The sequence below is a fragment of the Schistocerca gregaria genome, chromosome 7, assembly GCF_023897955.1.
Source record: "Schistocerca gregaria isolate iqSchGreg1 chromosome 7, iqSchGreg1.2, whole genome shotgun sequence".
NCBI classification, from domain to species: domain Eukaryota; kingdom Metazoa; phylum Arthropoda; class Insecta; order Orthoptera; family Acrididae; genus Schistocerca; species Schistocerca gregaria.
Genome location: NC_064926.1, coordinates 193,809,793 through 193,834,799, shown reverse-complemented (window position 1 = coordinate 193,834,799; position 25,007 = coordinate 193,809,793). Strand labels below are relative to the sequence as shown.

Here is a 25,007-nt window from a genome sequence, read left to right as displayed (position 1 = left end):
CTCCAGACACTCGAGCAATATCAACCCGATACTCCAACTCGTTCCACACTCTCTGTAGCATATCAGGCGTGACAGTTTGGATAGCTGCTGTTATTTCTCGTTTCAAATCATCAATGGTGGCTGGGAGAGGTGGCCGAAACACCATATCCTTAACATACCCCCATAAGAAAAAATCGCAGGGGGTAAGATCAGGGCTTCTTGGAGGCCAGTGATGAAGTGCTCTGTCACGGGCTGCCTGGCGGCCGATCCATCTCCTCGGGTAGTTGACGTACAGGTAGTTACGGACAGATAAGTGCCAATGTGGTGGCACTCCATCCTGCTGAAATATGAATTGTTGTGCTTCTTGTTCGAGCTGAGGGAACAGCCAATTCTCTAACATCTCCAGATACTATAGTCCAGTTACAGTAGCACCTTCGAAGAAAAAGGGACCAAAAACTTTATTGGCTGAAATGGCACAGAAAACGTTCACCTTAGGCGAGTCACTTTCATACTGAGTTGTTTCCCGCGGATTCTCAGTGCCCCATATACAGACATTGTGATGGTTGACTTTCCCGTTAGTGTGGAAAGTTGCTTCATCACTAAACACAATCTTTGAAACGAAAGATTCATCTGTTTCCATTTGAGCAAGGATAAAATCACAGAAATCGATTCTTTTAATCTTATCAGCTGCAGACAGTGCTTGAACCAGTTTCAGACGATAAGGTTTCATAACTAACCTTTTTCGTAGGACTGCGTGCTACATTTTCATCACTCGTTCTCGGCCGTCCAGAACTTTTCCCTTTGCACAAACACCCATTCTCTGTAAACTGTTTATAGCAACGTTTAATACACCACCTATCAGCAGGTTTAACACCATACTTCGTTCGAAATGCACGCTGAACAACTGTCGTCGATTCACTTATGCCGTACTCAATAACACAGAAAGCTTTCTGTTGAGCGGTCGCCATCTTAGCATCAACTGACGCTGACGCCTAGTCAACAGCACCTCAAGCGAACAAATGTACAACTAAATGAAACTTTATAGCTCCCTTAATTCGCCGACAGATAGTGCTTAGCTCTGCCTTTTGTAGTTGCAGAGTTTTAAATTCCTGAAGTTGTGGTATTGTTTTTGAAGCACCCTGTATATATTATTACGAATCCCACACAAAACGAGAAATGAGCGAAGAAAATCTCTGCCCCACAAAACCTTTTGAAGACAACAACCACTGCACTCTGGTTTGTTTATATTTTGTAAAGTATGTGGGAGTCGCCATCGGTGGAAAAGTGCCTGTTTCACTTGATATACTGGAAAGCATACATTATGTTTTCCAGGGCAGTGCTTGCAACAAGAATAAAAACAGTGAGTAATGCCATCAAATTAATCTTTCGGTCTTAATACTTGACGCACACACAGTGCTCACTTTTTCGTCTCTACATTTGCCGCAGATGCACGACCCCCACAATACTCCAAACTAAATTGTATCATCTGAAGATAGGCGATTCGAAACCGGTCATGAATAAATAAAGAAGAAAAAACGGCGATTGGTTGCAGTAATTCCTGAAACCTCTAGTATTTAAAAGTGTCTTTGTAATAAACTGTACAGTTTGTGATCCGCTATAATTCGCTGTTCTTAATCGGACCCGTCATTATCTGCTCCCTCAAAATGCCAGTAAATGAAATAAATATATAATTAACTTCTTGGAATGGAGAGGGGCAGCATCGCCCTCGTATAGCGCATCTTGTGGTCATGTTATAAAACGATGGTAAGTGCAGAACTGTATATGCACATTGACTGTGATAATCCAGAGTGATGTGAAACCGCAACGTGTTGCAGGAAGAACTTCTTGATGTCACGGCATGGAATCAGAGAGGGTTCAAATGGTTCAAATGGCTCTGAGCACTATGGGACTTAACATCTATGGTCATCAGTCCCCTAGAACTTAGAACTACTTAAACCTAACTAACCTAAGGACATCACACAACACCCAGTCATCACGAGGCAGAGAAAATCAAAGAGGGCCCGGGTATGCTGCTAGCGAATACCCTGTCACGCGGTTTGTAGGCGCGTCCACAAAGCATCGACAGTTGTTTCAGGAGGACCATAGGGAACAAGTTGGCGACCTACCGTAACCCAGAAACTTTGGATGGGCGACATGTCAGCTAACGTGCAGGCCAGGCAACCATTGGTTCTCGTTGGTTTTCGAAGCAGGGTTGCACATTCATCGTCACATGTGATCAGGCATTTTCCTGCTGAAATATGACATGCGGAGCAGGCAGCAGGGGTAGTGCATCGGGCTCTAAAATCCCTTTCATGTAACGGTTGCTATTCACGTTGCAAACATAACGGTACTTAGCAGGCGAGATGTCATGTTGCAGCCAGTGGCGCACCAAATCAACAACTTTGCCCGCTATACAGCTAACCACTGCACTCTAACCGATTAAGCTCATCAGGGTAGCGTCCAACACGTATAGGGCCATCATTGTAGAACAAATTGAAGCGAGACTCGTTCGAAAACACTACATTTTACCTCGCAACACGCCAGTGTCCACTACAGTCTAACGTGTTGATGACTGCCAGACAGTGGAAGCTTACACAATACTGCACGTGCCACGAATTCAGCCCTACGTCAAGCCAACGGAGCTGTTCTGTCTGTTATGGCTACGGGGACAAAATGGCGGACATCCCGCGCTGTTGTCGCATTGTGAAGTCCATTACGCGCTCGTCGCTGTGTACGACCCTTTTTCATCCACTGGCTTCATACACGCAACAGAGTTGTAGCAGCGGGCCCTGTACAGACCGCCGTGTCACGGCACGACAAACCTATTTCCCGGTAACCGATCATTCTGCTCTGTCCGTACTAACTGGCATGCTGATATTGACCCATTTGATGTGGACGAGGCATGCTTGTACTTGCTTGCACGTTTTCACTTCGTTTGATGGCTCTGCGCCGACTGAGCGTAATGTAACACTGACCTGTCCGGTCACACAATAGGTCGGTTGGTTTAAAAGAGGGGCGAAAGGGACCAAACTACGAGGTCATCGGTCCCTTGTTCCTAATAAAACAATGCCACAGGTGTGAATAAAAAAATAGACGAGACATATAACACAAAACGGAAAGAAAGAAAAGACAAGAACGAAGGAAAGGCAACGAACACTAAAAGGAACAAAAGAGGATAAGAGAACAACAGAGAGATGCAAGAAGCAGTCAGAAGAGAGTAAAACAAGGAAGCAGATTACAGTTGATGGCCGATAACGAAAATAAAAAGGAAAAGCCAGCCACCCTGAAACACATTAAAACCTTCATCATAAAAGCACTACGGTGGAGGACACAGGCGGACAAAGGACAAGCGCTAAAACTCACATGGAATGATAAAATTCACCTCACGGATGAAACGTAAAACCAAATCCGCTGATGAGGCGTTGTCTGCTAAAATCAACGATAACGAGTCCGGCAACCGACAACGAAGTCGGCAGGGCAGCCAAAGGAGGACATCATAACAGAAGAATATGGGCCACTGTCAACCGGGCGCCGCGCCGACACTGAGATGGATCTTCACGGCGCAGGCGGTAGCCCATGCATGGCCAAATGAGTCTGAACAAGAGTCCCTGCGAGACGCGCTCATCGAGGACTTCCACACATTCGTGGTCCCCTTAATGGCTCGCAGTTTGCTGTGCGTACTGAGATTGCCATTGCGTCGTCCAAAGCTGAAAAACCTTGCGGCGTAATATAACGAACGCCCGTCAGTTGCGTGGATGCCCATCTCCAGAAGTAGTTTCCGTGCAGCCTGTTTAGCCAGCCGGTCAGCAAGTTCATTTCCTGGTATTCCAACGTGACCAGGGGTCCAGACGAACACCACTGAACGACTGGACCGTTCCAGGGCATAGATGCACTCCTGCATGGACGCTACCAAAGGACGACGAGGGTAACACTGGTCGATAGTTTTCAGGCTGCTCAAGGAGTCAGTACATAAAATACTCCCCAGGGTATGAACGGAGATACTGAATTGCACGAGAAATGGCCGCCAGCTCCGCAGTGAATACACAGCCTCGGGTGCAAAATGGCCGCCGTGCACGTAGGCAAAGCCAACGCGACCATCAGCCATCGAGCCGTCGGTGTAAACCACTTCAGAGCCCCTGAACACGTCAAGAATCGAGAGGAAGTGACAGCGGAGAACCGCATGGTTAATTGAGTCCTTAGGGCCACGTGAAAGGTCCAGATGAAGCTGCGGCCGAGGCGTACACCATGGAGGCGTATGTGATCGGACAGCAGGTAGAGGTGGTAAAGGGAAGGACTCCAGTACGGAGAGAAGGGACAGCACACAATAGACGGCGATGCTGGGTCTACGTGCACAACACCTCTCTGCAGTCTGTTATGAATGTCCTCCGATTTTGGTGTAACTGAGACTATCCCTTTCGGGCGTTGGAGCTTTCACAAACAGTAAAGTACATTCGTCAGCAGATGCCCGCAATCTTGATACAGCATTAAATGAGTCAGACAGGATACTTCATACTGCTACGTCTCCTTTATCGACTGAACTCTACTTGGCGAGCGCAGTTAGTCAAAGCAGTCGTACCTTCTTTGGAGCTGAGCTTCCAAGGGCACGGCTTACGTCTGAATAGACTTTACGCAACCTTTCTACTTACTGACGACCAGGCAAGTGAAAGTCGCGCTACTAACATGGATAGCACCGTAATTCAGGGGTCGCAGTGGCTCAGGGTTAATATAGTCATCCTGCCTTTTTTGTGATTGAATTCCGGGAGGACATTTGACAGGGTACACTCTAGTATTAGAAAATGGTTAAAATGGCTCTAAGCACTATGGGACTTAACAGCGGAGGTCATCAGTCCCCTAGAACTTAGAACTACTTAAACCTAACTAACCTAAGGACATCACACACATCCATGCCCGAGGCAGGATTCGAACCTGCGACCGTAGCAGCAGCGCGGTTCCGGGTTGAAGCGCCTTGAACCGCCAGCCACAGCACCCGGCTACCTACTGTTAGAAGACGAATGCGCGATCCAACATAATTAATGACGTCTCTAAACGGATGGCCTCTGTGAAGGTAACGAGTTCCAGACACTGTCGCATCTTTGCAACTACGATGTATTATCTATCTGCTACTGTAATGCCTCATCTACAACAAAATAACTTTTTGTATATGACATCCTCGTGTTATTCCATACCATTAATTCAACGCCCACAGTTTAAAAATATGAATTTGCAAAAAATTGTCGACTTTTGTTTTCGCTTTCGTAAGGTTTGTGATGCATTTATTTATTAGACAAAATTCGGTATAAAAAAAAATGTAGTTCCATCCCCATGCCTTTTCAAGAATTCATCAGCATATTTTAGACCACAGCGTCAAGACAGTAGGATTACAGATAAGCTGGGAACTAAGTGTGCGTTAGATGCGAGATGTGAAATATTGTGAGAGATGTCGTCATTTCTCCCACTACGTCATTAAAAGAGAGAGAGAGAGAGAGAGAGAGAGAGAGAGAGAGAGAGAGAGAGAGAGAGAGAGAGACACCTATACGGGCCAACCTGGCCCCACCTACCGCCGTGTCAACCTCTGTCAGTTGCGTCATCGGAAGCGGTATGGAGGGACATGTGGCCAGTACACAGCACTACCGGTTCAAAAATGGTTCAAATGGTTCTGAGCACTATGAGACTTAACTTCTGAGGTCATCAGTCCCCTTAGAACTACTTAAACCTGACTAACCTAAGGACAACACACACATCCATGCCAGAGGTAGGATTCGAACCTGCAACCGTAGCAGTCGCGCGGTTCCGGACTGGGCGTCTAGAACCGCTTGACCACCACGGCCGGCCTTTGAATTACAAATGGTAAATATTCAAATAACGTATGAAATTAAGTAGCACTTAATGAAAATGCATGCGGTATTTTTTCATTTTATTACCACTCAAATGCTATAAAATACATAATGTGACCAGTGAAGGAAAATGTATAGATTAAAAAGTGGTTGATGGGGGATTCGAACCGTCGCCTCGTGTATGACCCGCTTGCAACGGGCGGACGCTAATCCGCTTTTTTCCAATTTATTGGTCATAACATTCTATAGCAGTACATAATTTTCAGCTAACATTTAAAAGTAATAAAAAAACTAAAATTAATTACAGGCTCCTTGACATTTTAAAAGAAATCCAAGTCTAGACCAGAGTGTGATGTTCGTTACTTGATCGTATGTGTTTTTCAAAGATCAAATTGTCTCTCGTTTCTCCATGTTCTGATTCGCATAATCGAAAATTGGAGTTCACATGGCGGTTCTTCTGAGGAAGTTGGCGTATGTATCATAGTAATTATTCATGCGTAATAGCTTATGATGCTGGTTGGAGATGTACGTCCAAAAATCTCTTTCGCTCCTTTCTTTACTGGACAGTTTGACCACAATGATGTCTGGCGACGGCACCTTCGCACAGATACTTCAGTTACATAATACACGAGTAAAACTTCTCTTGCAATTTTCTCGGAATTGCCGGAGCAGTGCATCTTACTAATTGCACACTATGTTGTTTTAATGGCCTACTAAACGTGTACAAAGTCTAAAGTAAATCTGTGATACGAACGGCGTGGTCTACCCTTGTGAGTTGAGGAAAATGGGCACTCCTTTCAGCAGCTCACTTAATAACTCTGTGGGAAATAACTAAATAAACTATACTCAGAACGCCACGAAAAGAGCAAAGTTTCTTGCGTTTACTTTTCTAAATAAATATTCAGTTCACTAATAAATTCGAATGTTACAGAGACAGCGCTTCGAGGCGTCTCTTCAGCGTCCGTTTTCCACGGCAGAGAGAATAATATTCGTGATGCACCTTCCAGACCGCTTTCCAAGGACCACTTCAATTACGGGATGGGCTCCGTTAAAGTTAATTCGTTAGAACCCTGTAGTTTTGTCACTCGAACTCTTTAGGTGATGTGAACTGCCGCTACAATTCCCGACGAAGTGCGGTATCCTTCGCTTCACTGTCAGTAGTTTAAAATAATTACAGGCCTCCACTGTGTCACCGAAAGTACGACAGAGAAATTCACTCCTAAACTATCTCGTCGGCCATAGTTCTTATCCTCGTATACCGAAGAAAACCAACTTTCTTGAGTGTCAACTGGGCATTTAATAACGCGCAACGCCCTGCATTTTGCCTCCGTTTATCATGGCCACTATCTTCAACTGACAATATTTCACGTGTCACATTACACGTGCCGCTTTCTTGAATCGAGCGCTATATGGCTGTCAGAAACATAACGAGCTTCTCCAAGGCAACCAGCCTGAACTCCAAAACAATGAGCAAGTGCAGCTCAACTAACATGACTCAATAAGGGCTCTGAACAGACAAGTGAAATCTTTGATTATACATTTTCGTAAAGCTTTTGATTAACTAATGTATCGACGCCCTTCATAGGAAATACGTTCGTGTGAAACATCTAACCATGTGGGCAAATTGGTGTGTGATTTATTTATGTGCAGAACGTAAACTGTTAGCCTAGGCGTGCAGTCACGCATAGAAATAATTTTGGAAGTGGTCCAGCATTATCATCAATCGTGTAACAAGCTAAATGACGTGGCAAATGACGCATTCTTTCGCCAAATGATACAGTTACCTGTGATAAGATATTGAGTGATGATAATTGTATGCAGCGACGTACAGAACCTGGCGAAATAGTAGTTTAGTGCAAAAATTGTAACTACAAAAGCTTTCAGTGTAGATCAATCTGAAGTTATGCTTTTCGCGACGAATAAAAATATAAAAACTTAGACTACACAATTAATGAATTACAGGTGGAGTCAACTATGTCACACAAACACCAAGGAAAAACAACAGGACACTAGGCAATGTTAAATGGAACTTACTTATAAATTCATTTGATAGTTAATGCAAATTGCAGTTTGTTTACGTAAGATAATGTCTATAAAATTACATTTAGTTGATGGGATAACATATCGCATCTTAATTAGTATGGACAATTTACTAGGCTAGTATACGAAGGCATGGATTGTAAAAGTAATACGCAGAAACAATTTATAAATAAACGGTAGAATTGATGCTTAGTATAGCACATCGTATTGGAGGGAAGCGTGGAGGGTAAAAACCGTAGAAGGAGGCCAAGAGATGAATGCACTAAGCAGATTCGCAAGGATGTATGTTGCAGTAGTTACTCGGAAGAGACTTGCACTGGATAGAGTAGCTTGGAGAGCTGCATCAAACCTGTCTTTGGACTGAAGGCAACAACACAAAAGCATTTGCGGCAAGACATTGAAAATTTGGGAGATGAGAACCATCAGATACATGGTAACATCACAGGACACTCGAACGGAACGTAATCAAGAAAATGGTGTGTGTGTGTGGGGGGGGAGCTGTCTTTGTCTTGTGCTGCTTACAGAGACTCTGTATAAATATCCATTTACTTGAAACGGAGCGAATCCATGGGAGCTTTGGGAAGATCTCAAGAATGTACACCCGACGCTTTATATTTTAGTAAGGCGGTACGTCAGCGTTGTTGTGACATCTGTGCTAGCTGAGAAGCTATTTTCGAAGGCTGTTATTAATATCCCGCTAAGAAAAAAAAAAAAAAACCTCTGGTCTCCAAGCTCTTGTCGTACCTTCTTCTTGGCTGTCCGAAACATGTGGGAAGTATGTATTATTCACTTGTAGTGTAAATCACACTCTATACACAAAAGAGGTGTAGGTAACATACATACACCAGAAAATATTGGCTTCCTATATGAACAAAAAATTAGGTGTTTTCGGTCTTAAAAATGAGTGTTACATTTTCAGTTTTCTTTTAAAAGTGAACCTAGTTTTGGATTCGAGTTTTTTGTTAGTATTTTGAAAATGACAGCATTTATGAATTTCACTCCTTTGAGCCAACATAGATCACAGATACTGGGTAGAACTGTGATAAAATGTTAATATTGCTGATTTTCAAATACTATTTTCAGTTTAGAAGAACTGTTTTCTCCTGATAAACAAGGTTTAGCTATAAAACAACAGCACTACTGCTGTAAAATTTTATTTCAAAACGTACATATATCAACTTACTGTCATTCTCAGTATACTCCCCTCGTCTACCCCTACAATGCTCCATGCCAATTTTCCATTGATGGAAATAATGCTGAACGTCTCCATCTGTGAGCTCTTTGATGACAGGTCACGCTTTTTCTTTCATTGCTTCAACGGACTGAAATCTTGTTCCTTTTAATGCAGATTTGGCATTGGGAAATAAATAAATCACACGTGCTGCTAGGTCAGGCGAATAAGCTGGATGGTTCAACGCTGCGACGCTGCATTTTGCTAGAAACGTCCTAACAGACAATGCGGTATGAGCCGATACTTTGTCTTGATGCAGAAGCCATGACTTGCTCTTCCAAAATGCGGTTCACTTTTTTCCTTATTTTCTCAATGAGTTGAATAAAAACCTCAAGGTAGTAATATTTATTAATAATTTGACCTTCAGGAACCCAGTGAAGATACATAATTCTAAGAATATCGAAAAAAATAATCATCATCGCTATGAAATTTGATTTGCTCATCCGAGCTTTTTACGCTCTCGGTAAAACTGGACACTTCCAGTGCATGGACTGTCGCTTAGTTACTGGATCGTGAGTGTAAAACCAAGATCCGTAACATGTTATCACTCTTTCCAAGTTTTTAATGGTATTCGAAGTGTCAGTACAAACATTTTCACGAGCTTCTTTATGTTCGATCGTGAGAATTGTCAGCACCAGTTTCGTAAGCACTTTTTTTTATTTTCCATTGGTTGCATGGAATTTGCCTTGGGCGTCCGTTGTCAATTGCTACCGTTTCAGCAATCGATCGAATACTCAACCGACGGTCATATCGAATCTGTTTACAAACTGACAAAAACATTTTAAAAAAGTAGATAACGTTGAGGTGCGTCTCGGACGTAAGTCGTCTCTAACATCTCGGCCATCTTGAAAGCGCTTGAAGCACTCGAAAGCTCGCGTACGTGATAAACAGTCTTTACCATACGCTTCTTATAGTAACAGATAGGTTTCTGTAGCAAAATTGGTTCAAATGGCTCTGAGCACTATGGGACTTAACATCTATGGTCATCAGTCCCCTAAAACTTAGAACTACTTAAACCTAACTAACCTAAGGACAACACACAACACCCAGCCATCACGAGGCAGAGAAAATCCCTGACCTTACCGGGAATCGAACCCGGGAACCCGGGCGCGGGAAGCGAGAACGCTACCGCACGACCACGAGATGCGGGCAGTTTCTGTAGCAGTTTTACTGAGTTTCATGAGTAACTTCACGACAATTCATTGCTCTATTATTACACTCATCATTTTTCCGTCGAAACAAAACAACAGGTCTCAATAGACGAATGCCTCGGCCTCTCTGATTTGTCTACACACACCAAAGATGCCGAATTAGAAGGTTTAACGCTCCACGGCTGTTAGTGGTTCTCCTCTGCAGCAGCAGTGGAACAAAGAACTGTTACAAATCGCTTACTTAAGGACAGCTCCAAGCCAGACGCATATTTGTGTGCATTCCACTGACCCCAAACCACCTCCATTTGCGACTTCAGTGGTCAAGCGAGATCTCATTGGAGGAACTGGTGGAGGTCTTATTGTGTTTTGTGATGATAGCTGGTCCTTCCACGGTGCCATTAATGTCCGTGTGGTGATTAGGAGAAGGCCAGTTGAGGACTTGCACCCAACCTGTCAACGTGCTAGATACACTGGACCTACACCTGGACTTGTGATCTGGGGTGTGATTTCGTATGACAGCAGAAGAATTCACGTCACTATCTCACGCACCCAGAAGGCAAAACTGTACGTCAATCTGGTGATACAACCTCTTGTACTGCCTTGCATGAACAGCACTCCAGGTGGTGTTTTTCAACAGGATAACGCTCGTCCACATGCCGCTGTTGTTCAAATGGCTCTGAGCACTATGGGACTTAACATCTGAGGTCATTAGTGCCCGCCGCTGTTGTAATCCAACATGTTCTATAGCGTGTCGACATGTTACCTTGGCCTGCTCGATCACCAGATCTGTCTCTAATCGAGCACGTAAGGGACATCATCGGACGATAAATCCAGCTTCATCCACAAACAGCATTAACCGTCCTTTTACTGACCGGTCAAATGCAACAGGCATGGAACTCCATCTCCCAAACTTACATCCGGTACCCGTACAACGTGATGCATGTACGTCTGGATGCTCGCATTCAACATTCTGGTGGTTATAGCGATTATCAATGTCCCACAACTACAAATTTGCAATGGCTTATTTCGCGCTTACATTAACCAATAATCTTGTAATGTTAATCACTTAAATATGTTATCTACACAAATTTCATTACTGTAAATTATTTTTTTGGTGTTACGATTTTCCGTAAGAGTATTTTTTAATAAAAATTAAACAAATTTCATGACAATACTAGTGTGTACATCAACAATGACAGATCTCACACAGAACAAGTTTAGGTAATCCCTCTTTTTGACATTTCGAATATCTGATAGTTCGATCACTCTCGTGTGATTTATCTTCAGTATCGAAAATCGCAAAGCTGATTTGCCGAGAATTCGAGGTATTGCCATTTACACCCAGGAGCGTCCCGTTCTCGATCTGTGGAATTGTGATACCGTCTCACTTGTGGAAGTAAGCTATATGGGAACAAATTATAAATGGAAAAATTAAAGACACGTCAGACAATGGTTGCGCCTCTACGGCACTACTTGTAGCTCTCTAGGAGGCTTGCCGAGCCGCGGTGCGCTGGGAAGTACAGTAGTAAGCCCTCCAACAAGCGCCGGAAATATTCCGAGCAGCGTAAGGTAGCAAGCAGCGGTCTGTACGTCCTTCCCTAGCGGAATGCAAGGCCTAGCTACTGCAGGCATTCGCGGGTATGCACGTTTACGAAACGCCCTACAAGGCCGGCGCTTCTTAAGCGGTCATGCAAACTGTCGCCCGAGTCCTAGCGGAGAACGGGTTCAGGCTGCCTGGTGACCCGGCGTGCTGTACTTACAGGTGGACACACTTGTAAGCCGGCAGCTCCGTGTTGCAAATGGTGAACCTGGAGTTCACGAGGAACAGGCTTCCCGTCCCGCCGCCGCCGGACGCGTCCTCGCTGCGCCGCGTTAACAGAAGAAACAACACATCAATCAGTCGCCATCACAAACTTTTCTCCGTAATACGTTCCAACATCGGCCGAAAATATTGATATACGTGGACGTCACCTACCACTTGGAACGAACTAATACCACCCTCGCCCGCCCGGCTAGCCGCGCGGTCTAACGCGGTGCTTCCCGAGCGGGAAGGCGTGCCGGTCCCCAGCACGCATCCGCCCGGCGGATTAGTGTGGAGGTCCGGTGAGCCGGCCAGCCTCTGGATGGTTTTAAGGCAGTTTACCATCTGCCTCCGCCTCAGTTACACTACATCGGCGATTTCTGCGCAAACACTGTCTCCAAGTACACGTACACCATGATTATTCTACCAAACATACATTTGGGGTTACACTCGTCTGGTATGAGACGTTCCCGGAGGGTCCAGTGGGGGATGAACCGCACAATAAGCCTGGGTTCTGTGTGGGGCGGCGGTGGGGTGAGTGGACTGCTGTAGCCTGTTGTGGGGTTGTGAATCGCTGAAGGCCACGGCGGGTCGAAGCCTCTCCGTCGTTTCTAGGTCCCCGGTTTCACTCACTCACACACACACGCACACAGACTGACACACACACACACACACACACACACACACACACACACACACACACACACACACACGCACACACACACACACACACACACACAATACAATACACAATACCAACCTCAATCGCAAAGACGCAACACAACAGAGCGGAACGAGCCATCCTACCGATCTCAATAACTCCCAGTGTACTCATGTATTACCAACTCGCCAACTGAGGCAAAGATGACAAAACATGGTTTCTGCAGTTGAGCATTAACTCAAACTAAACATTAGATCGATTACTACTACACACAGACCAACTTTCTTGCACCTGTGTGTATTCCGCACGCCACTTCGAACGGATTATGGCATTTGGACATTGCGAGGATGGATTCCGCTTTCGTCGGTGCAGGGTAGTACCGGACAATAAACGGACGATAAACTAAAGACGATTGGCTTCTTATCCTCAAGAGGCGGGCAGCGAAGTTCAACTATCGAGAGTACAGAGAAGGTGGAAAGTGGGGGGTGGTTGGAATTTGAAAGAAATGCATGTAAAAAGGCAGGACTGTAATTTGACGTGTTTTGTGTTATGATTTGGTTGCACGTGTGGTTATATTGTTGAAGGAAATAAATTGTAATTAAATATAATTTTTTAACATTACGAAAATTATGGTTATTCCTTATTATTGTGATGATTAGATTGAAGATTAACTCATTGTTGATTAACGGAACAGTACAAGTTTCATATATTTATTAAGACAGCTATTTATAACCAAATAATTTTTTCTCTACATTATTAATAGCACAGAATTAATAATTACCGATTCTTTCCAACCATTTCTTCCTCACTTCCCTGCATTCTTAGCTGATGTGATCTCCTTAAATTTCTTTTCCCCATAACTCACCATATCAGAAAACATCGTTTCTGTACACTTATAAATTCTTTTTATATCTGCCAATATCATTACTGTTATCATCGTCATCGTCATCATCATGACCACAATCATCATTAGTGGCAGCAGCAACAGAAGTAGAAGCACTGCCATCATTAACTTTATTAGTTCATAGACTGTATTATTTACTCACATTGTCGCCACAGACTCTCATATCATACCGGCCGGAGTAGCCGAGCGGTTTTAGCCGCTACAGTCTGGAACCACATAACCGCTACTGTCGCAGGTTCGAATCCTGCCTCGGGCATGGATGTGTGTGATGTCCTCAGGTTAGTTAGGTTTAAGTAGTTCCAAGTTCTAGGCGACTGATGACCTCAGAAGTTAAGTCCCATAGTGCTCAGAGCCATTTGAACCACTCACATCACGTTAATACTACTTATCAGATAAAAATTATTATTTACTAGCTAACTATAATGTGAAAGAAAGATACTGTTTGTGTGAAACCCTGACGATTTAAGACGAGGTCTGATGGCTCAGTTGTCAACTGAGTTAACAGTTGATGGTTGTAGAGGCGACATCAAGGTTACAGGTAGACAGCGTAAACCAGTTACATTGGCCACTGACGCATCGTGCATATGGATCGTGATAACCCCTTCAGCCTCAACTAAGGCCTGAAGATAGTGCATTGAAGCCCCGAAACTGATAGCTACACAATAAACATCTTAAGGACGGTAGTAGGTAATTTATTTTCTTACCAACAGAGATGGCCAGTTGTGCTGCGAGTTCTTTGTTATCCGTCGATCACCTCGAATGAGAGTGTCAGCACGTTCCAACACTGCAGCAGTCGCAGCTGTGTGCGGCTGCCGGCATGCGGGAGATGCACATGTTTGCGCGACCTTGCTGCGATAAAGGCAGACATCTCGACCAAGTACTTGCCGTGCATTCATTCGTAAACTGTAACGTCTCCGCAGATGTTCCGTAAGCGCCTATGAATATCTGCGATGCTCTTGCTTTCCGCCAAAAGAAACTCAGTGACAGCTCTCTACTTGGATCTCAACTCCGTTACAAACGCCATTTCGAAGGTTGCGCATAGCACCGGCACCTATCGGAACTTCATGAAACTATAGGGGCTGAAGCAGGAATATTCCACGATGTTTTGTTTTGTTTTTGTTTCAGGGTGTAAAAAACAACTTCAAGTCATACGCGCCCATGTGAGAACCTTACAACACTAGCACGAAAAATGAGTTAACAGCTGCTACACGTTAAGCCCAATCGATGGAAGGAAAATGAGCTAAGAACAAGGACTTCCTCTTGGAGAAAGAAAAAAGTGTTGCATTACATACTGAACGTCCCTCGCATCACTCCTAAACCCTTCTTTTACCAAAATTAAGGGCGGACATATTAATCGTATCCCGCTATGAATCTTTTTTCCGGTTATTTTGGGTATGAAACGCGTGGCAGCAAATTTTGTTCCAAAATTGTTGAATTTCGAACAAAAAACATCGGAGTATGCAAGTTGCTGAAGAGTCGATTGATGAAGTCAACAACGATGCAGAACTACTGAAACGTGTAATAACAGGTTATGAAGAATTTTTAAGATATGACGTCGAAACTAAGACTCAGGTGTTCCAATGGTAGTATTCTGGACTGCTAAGGCCAGAAAAGTTCTGCAAGTGCTGTTATGGTTCAAATGGCTCTAAGCACTATGGGACTTAACATCGAAGGTGTTCAGTCCCCTAGACTTAGAACTACTGAAACCTAACTAACCTAAGGACATCACACACATCCATGCGCGAGGTAGGATTCGAACCTGCGACCGTAGAAGCAGGGCGGTTCCGGACTGAAGCGTCTAAAACCGCTCGGTCACAACGGCCGGCCAAGTGCTGTTAAATGTGAAAGTTATGCATACTACGTTATTCGATTTTTGTGGTACAGTGCACCATGAGCTCTTAACATAAAGTGGAACGATCAATAAGGAGTAGACATTCCACGCCGTCCGCCTGAAAAATAACGTATTTTTGCCTAAACAATTCATAATTTCTGAACCACAATAACGAACCTGCTCACACTTTGTTCCTTATTCGATAATTTTTGTCCAAAAATAATACTGTAATGATGCTTCAGCTACCATATTCGACAGACACGGCACGAAATAACATTTTGGCTCTCAAAAATAATGGACCGTCATTTTACAAACGTTAAGAAGATCAAAAACTCATCGCTGAGAGAGAGCTAAAAGCTGTCCCGACGATCGAGTTACAGAAGTGTTTCGGGGACTAGAAAAAGCGTAATGTCTAATGAAGATTATTTAAAGGGGATAACACCCTGTCTTTAATATAGCCTTACAAAGAGGAGTCGCATGTGTTTAGATCCGGAGAGTATGGCCCATTCAGTGGTCTCTGGGTACTCCAGAGCCAGAATGCGGTCCCCAAAAAGTGCTCCTGCAGGACACCAAACACTCTTCTTCTCCGATGGTGTCGAGCTCCGTCTTGTATGAAACACATCTTGTAGAAATCAGGGTCACTTTGGACAGTAGATAGGGCGTAAAAAACAACGTAAAGTCATACGCGCCCATGTCAGAACCTTGGAACACTAAGGCGAAAAAGGAGTTAAAAGCGACTGCACGTTAAGCCCAATCGATGGAAGGAAAATCAGCTAAGAACAAGGGTTTCCACTTAGAGTAGATAGAAAGAAAGATGAAGAAAAACTGTAAATATTTGAAAGAAAAGTACTAAGGAAAATTTTTGGACTTGTATACGACGAAAATAACATGGAATGGAGAATAAGAAGAAATGAAGAATTAAGAGGGTTCTACAAACACCGTAACATCTTCGAAGCGCTCAAAAGGAGAAGGTTGAATTGGGCAGGCGATATAGCAAGAATGACAGAATAGACTAGCTAGAATGGCATTCAGCAGAACTTTAGATGGAAAGGGAGACCCAGAATCAGATGGCGGGAGGACACAACTAGGGTGAACAGCAACTGGACAGACAGCGCATTGGACAGGCAGAAGTGGAAGAGGCTCGCAGAGCAGGCGTATGGTCGATAAGGCCCTTCCCACATGTAAAGTAAAGTAACACTGGCGTAGGCAAAATTCTTTTAAAAAACCAAATCCACGTTATTTCTTGAACACAAGTCGTACTTTCGAGTCTCGGTCTTCACTTTCAATTTTCGTTCTCCACAGCTTTGTGTAGTATTATCGAAATTATTCTCTGGTGTCTTCAAACATGTCCTGTATTGATCCATCGTTAAGCTTCGGATCTTCGTAACGGCAAGAAAGCTTTCACAAGTCTCCATCACAATGTGAGACAGTTTCGTGCTGGGCTTCCTCTGGCGGTTGAAGTTACACATCGAGCTGACACAGGAAGCGGCACACATCCACTCGGCCAGACCAGATTCCCACAGTAGCCGGAATGTTTTATTGTCGGAGCGCCGCCTTGTTCTTTGGGCCGGCCGCGCGTTTGATCTCGCTGACACAGGTCCACCGGCCCACCCTGCTCCAGAGGACGGTAAGCCGCGCTTACACAAGAGCGCCCATCGGTTCCGGCATCGCCGCTGTAGCCGCAGCGGCCGCCCGGAACGATGCGTCAGCCGCTTTCAGGATGACTTCACAGTCTTTTTATCTGGTTTCCCTGTAAGGTGTCTCCACGACGGTGTTGCCACTACTGTGTAGCACCGGCTCGCGGGCTGGCACAATGCCACCGGAAATTACGTACTCGGACTCATCTGCTTCACTTTTAGCGGTAGAAAGGTGCAATTATATCGGGCACATTTTACGGCAGTGTGTAGCAGCAACAGTATTGCCGGCAATATTGCAGTAATGTTGCTGCAATAAATGCATCTGTCCTGAAGGGATTGTTGGTCGCTCAAATATGTGTGAACTCCTAAGGGACCAAACTGCTGAGGTCATCGCCCCCAGACTTACACACAACTTAAACTAACTTACGCTAAAGACAACACACACACACACACACACACACACACACACACACACACACACACTAGAGGGGCCTCATTAGTCGTCCTCGCCTTAATTATACAGGGTAACAATTTCTGAACTGCCGTATATGAAATAAAATCGTCGTAACTTCTGAACGGTTTGCGTTGCACTGTTAGCACCCGGGCATGATGGGAATTACGAGGTTCACTCCAAAAGAAATGCACACTATTTTTTAAAATCCATCTTTTATTCTACATCTTTGAAAGTTGTACAGTGTGTAGATACTTTCTTTAGGAACAATATTTTCATTTCTTCACATAATTTCCATCGCTCTCAACTGCCTTACGCCATCTTGGAACCAGCGCCTGTATACCCGCACCGTAAAATTCTGGACCAACCTGTTGGAGCAACTGTTTGGCAGCGTGCACAAGCGAGTCATCATCTTCAAACCTTGTTCCACGAAGAGATTCTTTCAGTTTCCCAAAGAGATGGTAGTCACATGGAGCCAGGTCAGGACTGTAAGGCGGGTGTCTCAATGCTGTCCATCCGAGTTTTGTGATCGCTTCCACGATTTTTTGACTGACATGTGATCGTGCATTGTCGTGCAACAGCAAAACATCGTGCTTTTGCCGATGTGATCGAGCACGACTCAGTCGAGCTTGAAGTTTCTTCAGTGTCGTCACATATGCATCGGAATTTATGGTGGTTCCACTTGGCATGATGTCCACAAGCAAGAGTTCTTCGGAATCGAAAAACACCATAGTCATAACTTTTCCAGCAGAAGGTGTGGTTTTGAATTTTTTCTTGGGTTAACTTGCATTATGCCACTCCATTGATTGCACCTCCGTCTCTGGTGAAAAATGATGGTGCCATGTTTCATCACCTGTCACAATTCTTCCAAGAAATTCATCTCCACCATTCTCGTACTGTTCCAAAAGCTCGTTGTATATCGTTTTTCTTGTTTCTTTGTGAGCCAATGTCAACATCCTGGGAACCCACCTGGCACAAACCTTTTTTAACGCTAACACTTTCAATATTCTGCAAACACTTCATTCCCCTATCCTAACGTAGCGTGACAATTCGTTCACTGTGATGCGTCTGTCAGCAGTCACCAGTTCGTTAACTCTCTGCACATTGTCTGGAGTGTGTGCAGTACGAGGCCTGCCGCTGTGAGGACAATCCTCAATATTGTCGTGCCCGCTTTCATCACGTAACCCACTTGTCCACCGATTGACTGTACTGCGATCGACAGCAGCATCTCCATACACCTTTTTCAACTTCTTGTGGATGTTTTCCCACTGTCCCGTTTTCACAGCACAGGAATTCTATGACAACACGTTGCTTCTGACGAATGTCAAGTGTAGCAGCCATATTGAAGACATGATGTGACGGAGCCACTCACGGGAACAGGTTTAACTAAGTTTGAAAACAAGCGTGAAGGATGTATCTACACACTGCAAAACTTTGACACATGCAGAATGAAAACTGTATCTTTACAAAAAAAGGTGTGCATTTCTTTTGGAGTGACCCTCGTAGTACGCGCATGCATGGTTCGGTTTAGCGACGAAGCCCACTTTCATTTGGTTGCGTTCGTCAATAAGCAAAATTGGCGCATTTGGGGGACTGAGAATTCGCATTTCGCGATAGAGAAGTATCTTCACTTTCAACGGGTGACTGTGTAATGTGCAGTTTCCAGTACGGAATAATCGGTGCGGTATTTCTTGATGGCACAGTGGCCACTGAACGGTACATGAAGGTTTTGGAAGATGACTTCATCCCCACTATCCATAGTCACCCTGATTTCGACTCGCATTCGGGAGAACGACGGTTCAATCCCGCGTCCGGCCATCCTGATTTAGGTTTTCCGTGATTTCCCTAAATCGGTCGAGGCAAATGCCGGGATGGTTCCATTGAAAGGGCACGGCCGACTTCCCTCTCCGTCTTGCCCTAATCCGATGAGACCGATGACCTCGCTGTTTGGTCTCCTCCCCCAAACAACCAAACCAACCTGATTTCGACAAGATGTGTTTCATACAACGCGGAGCTTGACACCATCGGAGCAGGAGAGTGTTTGGTGTCCTGGAGGAGCACTTTTTTGTGGATCGCATTCTGGCTCTGGGGTACCCAGAGACCACTGGAATGGGCCTCGGTTGGCCGCCATATTTTCCGGATTTGAACACATGCAACTCCTCTTGGTGGGACTATACTAAATTACAGGGTGTTCACCAATAACCTCACAACCATTTCTGAGCTGAAAACAGTCATTCAGGTGGTCATCGATGTTCCGACACTTCAGCGGGTCATGCAGAATTTCACTATTCGTCTGCGCCCCATCATTGCCAATGATGGTAGGCATATCGAACGTGTCATAACACAAACCCGAATATCTATAGTGACGTTTATGTGTTGAATAAAGTGTGTACACCCTGTAGTTTGTAACTAATTTACGTTTTTTTCATATAATTCAATGACTGTCACCCTGTATATATGGTAGCTTTTATTTTGGACATTAATTTTAAGTCTGAAGTCGGATAAAAAAATGAGAAAAACAAATTTTTTTGTACGATATAATTACATATTAACAATTTTACGATTGTTTCTTGCCAGGTTTCATGATTCAAGACGATAGGGAAGTACCCTACAGGTCTTGATGAGTGTGTTTGCATGTATCAAAATATCTACATCTACTTTCATACTCCGCAAGCCTCCTGACGGTGTGTGGCGGAGGGTACCTTGAGTACCTCCATCGGTTCTCCCTTCTATTCCAGTCTCGTACTGTTCGTGGAAAGAAAGATTGTCAGTATGCTTCTGTGTGGGCTGTAATCTCTCTGATTTTATCCTCAAGGTTTCTTCGCGAGATATACGTAGGAGGGAGCAATACAATGCTTGACTCCTCGGTGAAGGTATGTTTCAACAAAAGCCCGTACCGAGCTACTGAGCATCTCTCCTGCATAGTCTTCCACTGCAGTTTATCTATCATCTCCGTAACGCTTTCGCGATTACTAAATGATCCTGTAACGAAGCGCGCTGCTCTCCGCTGGATCTGCTCTATTCTATCAACCCTATCTGGTACGGATACCACGCCGATGAGCAGAATTCAAGCAGTGGGTGAACAAGTGTACCGTAACCTACTTCCTTTGTTTTCGGACTGCATTTCCTTAGATTCTTCCAATGAATCTCAGTCTGGCATCTGCTTTACCGACAATTAATTTTATATGGTCATTCCATTTTAAATCACTCCTAATGCCTACTCCCAGATAATGTATGGAATTAACTGCTTCCAGTTGCTGACCTGCTATATTGTATCTAAATGATAAAGGATATTTCTTTCTGTGTATTCGCAGCACATTACACATAAATGGCCGTATCTTTTGATTTGCATTGCCTTAGAAGCTCATATTTATTAAACTGCCAAGAGAACTTAGACCTTAGTACATGACAAATTTCAACTTCACACGTCTGCCTGTTCTTGAGAAAAAAGGAGTCTTTACAGGCGGACGGACAGACAATCACAGAGACGATCTGTTACGGAATGACAAAAAAATGTTCTTTCGTGTATATAATTAGAAATTAACAATTTTCAGATTTTTTCCTTTAGTCGTACCGTAAAACCTCGCTTCTTGCCGAATGATTCTAGGCCAAAGGGGTGTACCGCACAGGTTTTGTTGAGAGTGTTTGCTAGTATCAAAAGGTATGACATAAATGGCAGTATGTTTTTGATTGCCATGACTCAGAAGCTCGTTTTCTTGCACAATCAAGAGACCGTAGATCTTAGAATGTGGCATAAATTCCAATTTCTTACATCTATCCTTTCCTAAGAAAAAGGATTTATAACGGTCGAACAGATGGACAGACAACAAAGTGATCCTGTACGGTCGAATGAAAGGACAAGTCTACTGCTACCAGTCTCTGTTTATTAATACTCAAAACGCAATTCAGAGGTTTAAACCTCCGTCATAAAGTGTTAATACGAAGTGTGTGTGTGTTGTGTTTCGACTTTGGGGCAATTTGTGGCACTATCTAGTGGTGAAATAAAACACTGTATCATAACATAGTTTTGGGTAGGTTTTGCACTAAAAACTAAACGTGTATCTAAATGTACAACAAAAAATAGAGTACCTTCAGGGGTCATAGCCTTCTTCGTCTGTCGTAAGACATCACATATAAACTGTTACAAAAATCGTTCAAATGGCTCTGAGCACTATGGGACTTAACTTCTAAGGTCATCAGTCCCCTAGAACTTAGAACTACTTAAACCTAACTAACCTAAGGACATCACACACATCCATGCCCGAGGCAGGATTCGAACCTGCGACCGTAGCGATCGCGCGGTTCCAGACTGAAGCGCCTAGAACCGCTCGGCCACACTGGCCGGCTAAACTGTTACGTTCTGTAAACAAAGATGGCGTGTGGAGACTACTACGTGCAAAGAACATAAAGAAAAAACAGAAACAATATTTCGAAGCACAAAGAACATGAAGCAAAACAACATTTTTTTTTTCAGAGTAAGTTTTAAAGCACTGTGGTGGACTTTGGTTGAATTGATGACTACATATGTTAGAGCACTTTGTTACATTCGGAAAACTGGCTTAATATCCTTTCTTACAACTAGTCTACACGATTCTTCAACTTTCTGTTGACGCAACGGCAACTCCACAGATTACACATGAACAGTTTCGTACAGTTATACTGTTTTAAATGAAGAAAAACGTTTAAACCCTGTAACAATAGGAGCAGATCAGCAGAGTACGAACCTAATGTCATAGCGCCAATATAAAATACATAAAAAGTGTTTTAAGTTCTAGTACGAACAACGATTAGCTGTATAAGGGAATGACGACAGTAAAAATTTGTGCCGGGCCCGAACTCGAACCTGGATTTCCTTCTTTACGCGAGCGGTCGCGGTAACCGGTTTGGCTCTCAGTGAGCGACTCACAGCCAGGCACGAACTTAAATATATTGTCGTTCCTGCGCCAAAACATGTACCCTAACACACCTCATGTAATTCTCGTACAGAGGAATACATTTTTAATTAAAGTCGCTGCCTCTCTGCGGATAAATACGATATTGTAGCGTCTTTAAGTAGAAAGATGCAATGTTTCGGCATGCATGGACGTACAAAGAAACGTAATGTCGTTCTTAACAACACAGGCACTGCAATATCGAGTTTGTATAACAGTTCCTTTCCGCGTACAATAAAGGAGGCGAGTTGTAACGAAGTTCTAAATTTGTCCACTCCGCCCAGCTTCTGCGTGTTACACTGAATTGGAGGCAATTCTATATAGATGCGCAAAGCGCACCCGAGATACATGAATGTTTCCGACAATGAAACGTGTGCTTTCAAACATATGGGATAAGTTCACAGATATCTGAGTGGCTCGAAGACTCCTTAAATAATAGAACCCATTACGTGGTTCTCGACGGCGATTGTTCATCAGACAAGGGTATCGTCAGGAGTGCCCCAGGGAAGTATGATAGGATCACTGTTGTTCTCTGTATACATAAATGATTTGGCGGACAGGGTGGGCAGCAATCTACGGTTGTTTGCTGATGATGCCGTGGTGTACGGTTTTTGTTGTGGTCTTCAGTCCTGAGACTGGTTTGATGCAGCTCTCCATGCTACTCTATCCTGTGCAAGCTTCATCTCCCAGTAACTACTGCAACCTACACCCTTTTGAATCTACTTAGTGTATTCATCTCTTGGTCTCCCTCTACGACTTTTTACCCTCCACGCTGCCCTCCAATACTAAATTGGTGATCCCTCGATGTCTCATAACACGTCCTACCAACCGATCCTCTCTTCTAGTCAAGTTGTGCCACAATCTCCTCTTCTCCCTAATTCTATTCAATACCTCCTCATTAGTTATGTGATCTACCAACCTAATCTTCAGCATTCTTCCGTAGCACCACATTTCGAAAGCTTCTATTCTCTTCTTGTCCCAACTGTTTATCGTCCATGTTTCACTTCCACACATGGCTACACTACATACGAATACTTTCAGAAACGACTTCCTGACACTTAAATCTATACTCGGTATTAACAAATTTGTCTTCTTCAGAAACGCTTTCCTTGCCATTGCCACTCTACATTTTATATCCTCTCTACTTCGACCATCATCACCTATTTTGCTCCCCAAATAGCAAAACTCCTTTACTACTTTAAGTGTTTCATTTCCTAATCTAGTTCCCTCAGCATCACCCGACTTAATTGACTCCATTCCATTATCCTCGTTTTGCTTTTGTTGATGCTCATCTTATATCCTCCTTTCAAGACACTGTCCATTCCGTTCAACTGCTCTTCCAAGTCCTTTGCTGTCTCTGACAGAAGTACAGTGTCATTGGCGAACCTCAAAGTTTTTATTTCTTCTCCTTGGATTTTAATTCCTACTCCGAATTTTTCTTTTGTTTCCCTTACTGCTTGCTCAATATACAGATTGAATAACATTGGGGATAGGCTACAACCCTGTCTCACTCCCTTCCCAACCACTGCTTTCCTTTCATGCCCCTCGACTCTTGTAACTGCCATCTGGTTTCTGTACAAATTGTAAATAGCCCCTCGCTCCCTCTATCTTACCCCTGCCACGTTTAGAGTTTGAAAGAGAGCATTCCAGTCAACATTGCCAAAAGCTTTCTCCAGGAATACAAATGCTAGAAACGTAGGTTTGCCTTTTCTTAGTCTAGCTTCTAAGATAAGTCGTAAGGTCAGTATTGCCTCACGTGTTCCAGTATTTCTACGGAATCCAAACTGATCTTCCCCGAGGTCGGCTTCTACCAGTTTTTCCATTCGTCTGTAAAGAATTCGGGTTGGAATTTTGCAGTTGTGACTTATTAAACTGATAGTTCGGTAACTTTCGCATCTGTCAACGCATGCTTTCTTTGGGATTGGAATTATTATATTCTTCTTGAAGTCTGAGGGTATTTCGGCTGTCTCATACATTTTGCTCACCAAATGGTAGAGTTTTGTTAGACTGGCTCTCCCAAGGCCGTCAGTAGTTCTAATGGAATGTTGTCTACTCCTGGGGCCTTGTTTCGACTCAGGTCCTTCAGTGCTCTGTCCAACTCTTCACGCAGTATCGTATCTCCCACTTCATCTTCATCTACATTCTCTTCCCTTTCTATAGGGTGTTACAAAAAGGTACGGCCAAACTTTCAGGAAATATTCGTCACAAACAAAGAAAGAAAATATGTTATTTGGACATGTGTCCGGAAACGCTTACTTTCCATGTTAGACCTCATTTTATTACTTCTCTTCAAATCACATTAATCATGGAATGGAAACACACAGCAACAGAACGTACCAGCGTGACTACAAGCACTTTGTTACAGGAAATGTTCAAAATGTCCTCCGTTAACGAGGATACATGCATCCACCCTCCGTCGCATGGAATTCCTGATGCGCTGATGCAGCCCTGGAGAATGGCATATTGTATCACAGCCGTCCACAATATGCGCACGAAGAGACTCTACATTTGGTACCGGGGTTGCGTAGACAAGAGCTTTCAAATGTCCCCATAAAT

The 25,007-nt window shown here is 43.9% G+C and overlaps 1 protein-coding gene across 2 annotated transcripts in view; it reads right to left on the bottom strand.

Annotated features, from left to right (window-relative positions):
• Positions 1-25,007, bottom strand: part of LOC126282045 (protein goliath) — a 601,667-nt gene that overhangs the window by 40,920 nt on the left and 535,740 nt on the right. The window contains exon 4 of one of the 2 annotated variants that reach the window (XM_049981463.1): positions 11,996-12,097. The exons of the other annotated variant lie outside the window; for it this stretch is intronic. Coding sequence (XP_049837420.1) covers positions 11,996-12,097 — 102 coding nt within the window. The remainder of the gene's footprint in view (positions 1-11,995; positions 12,098-25,007) is intronic. 2 annotated transcript variants of the gene reach the window in all.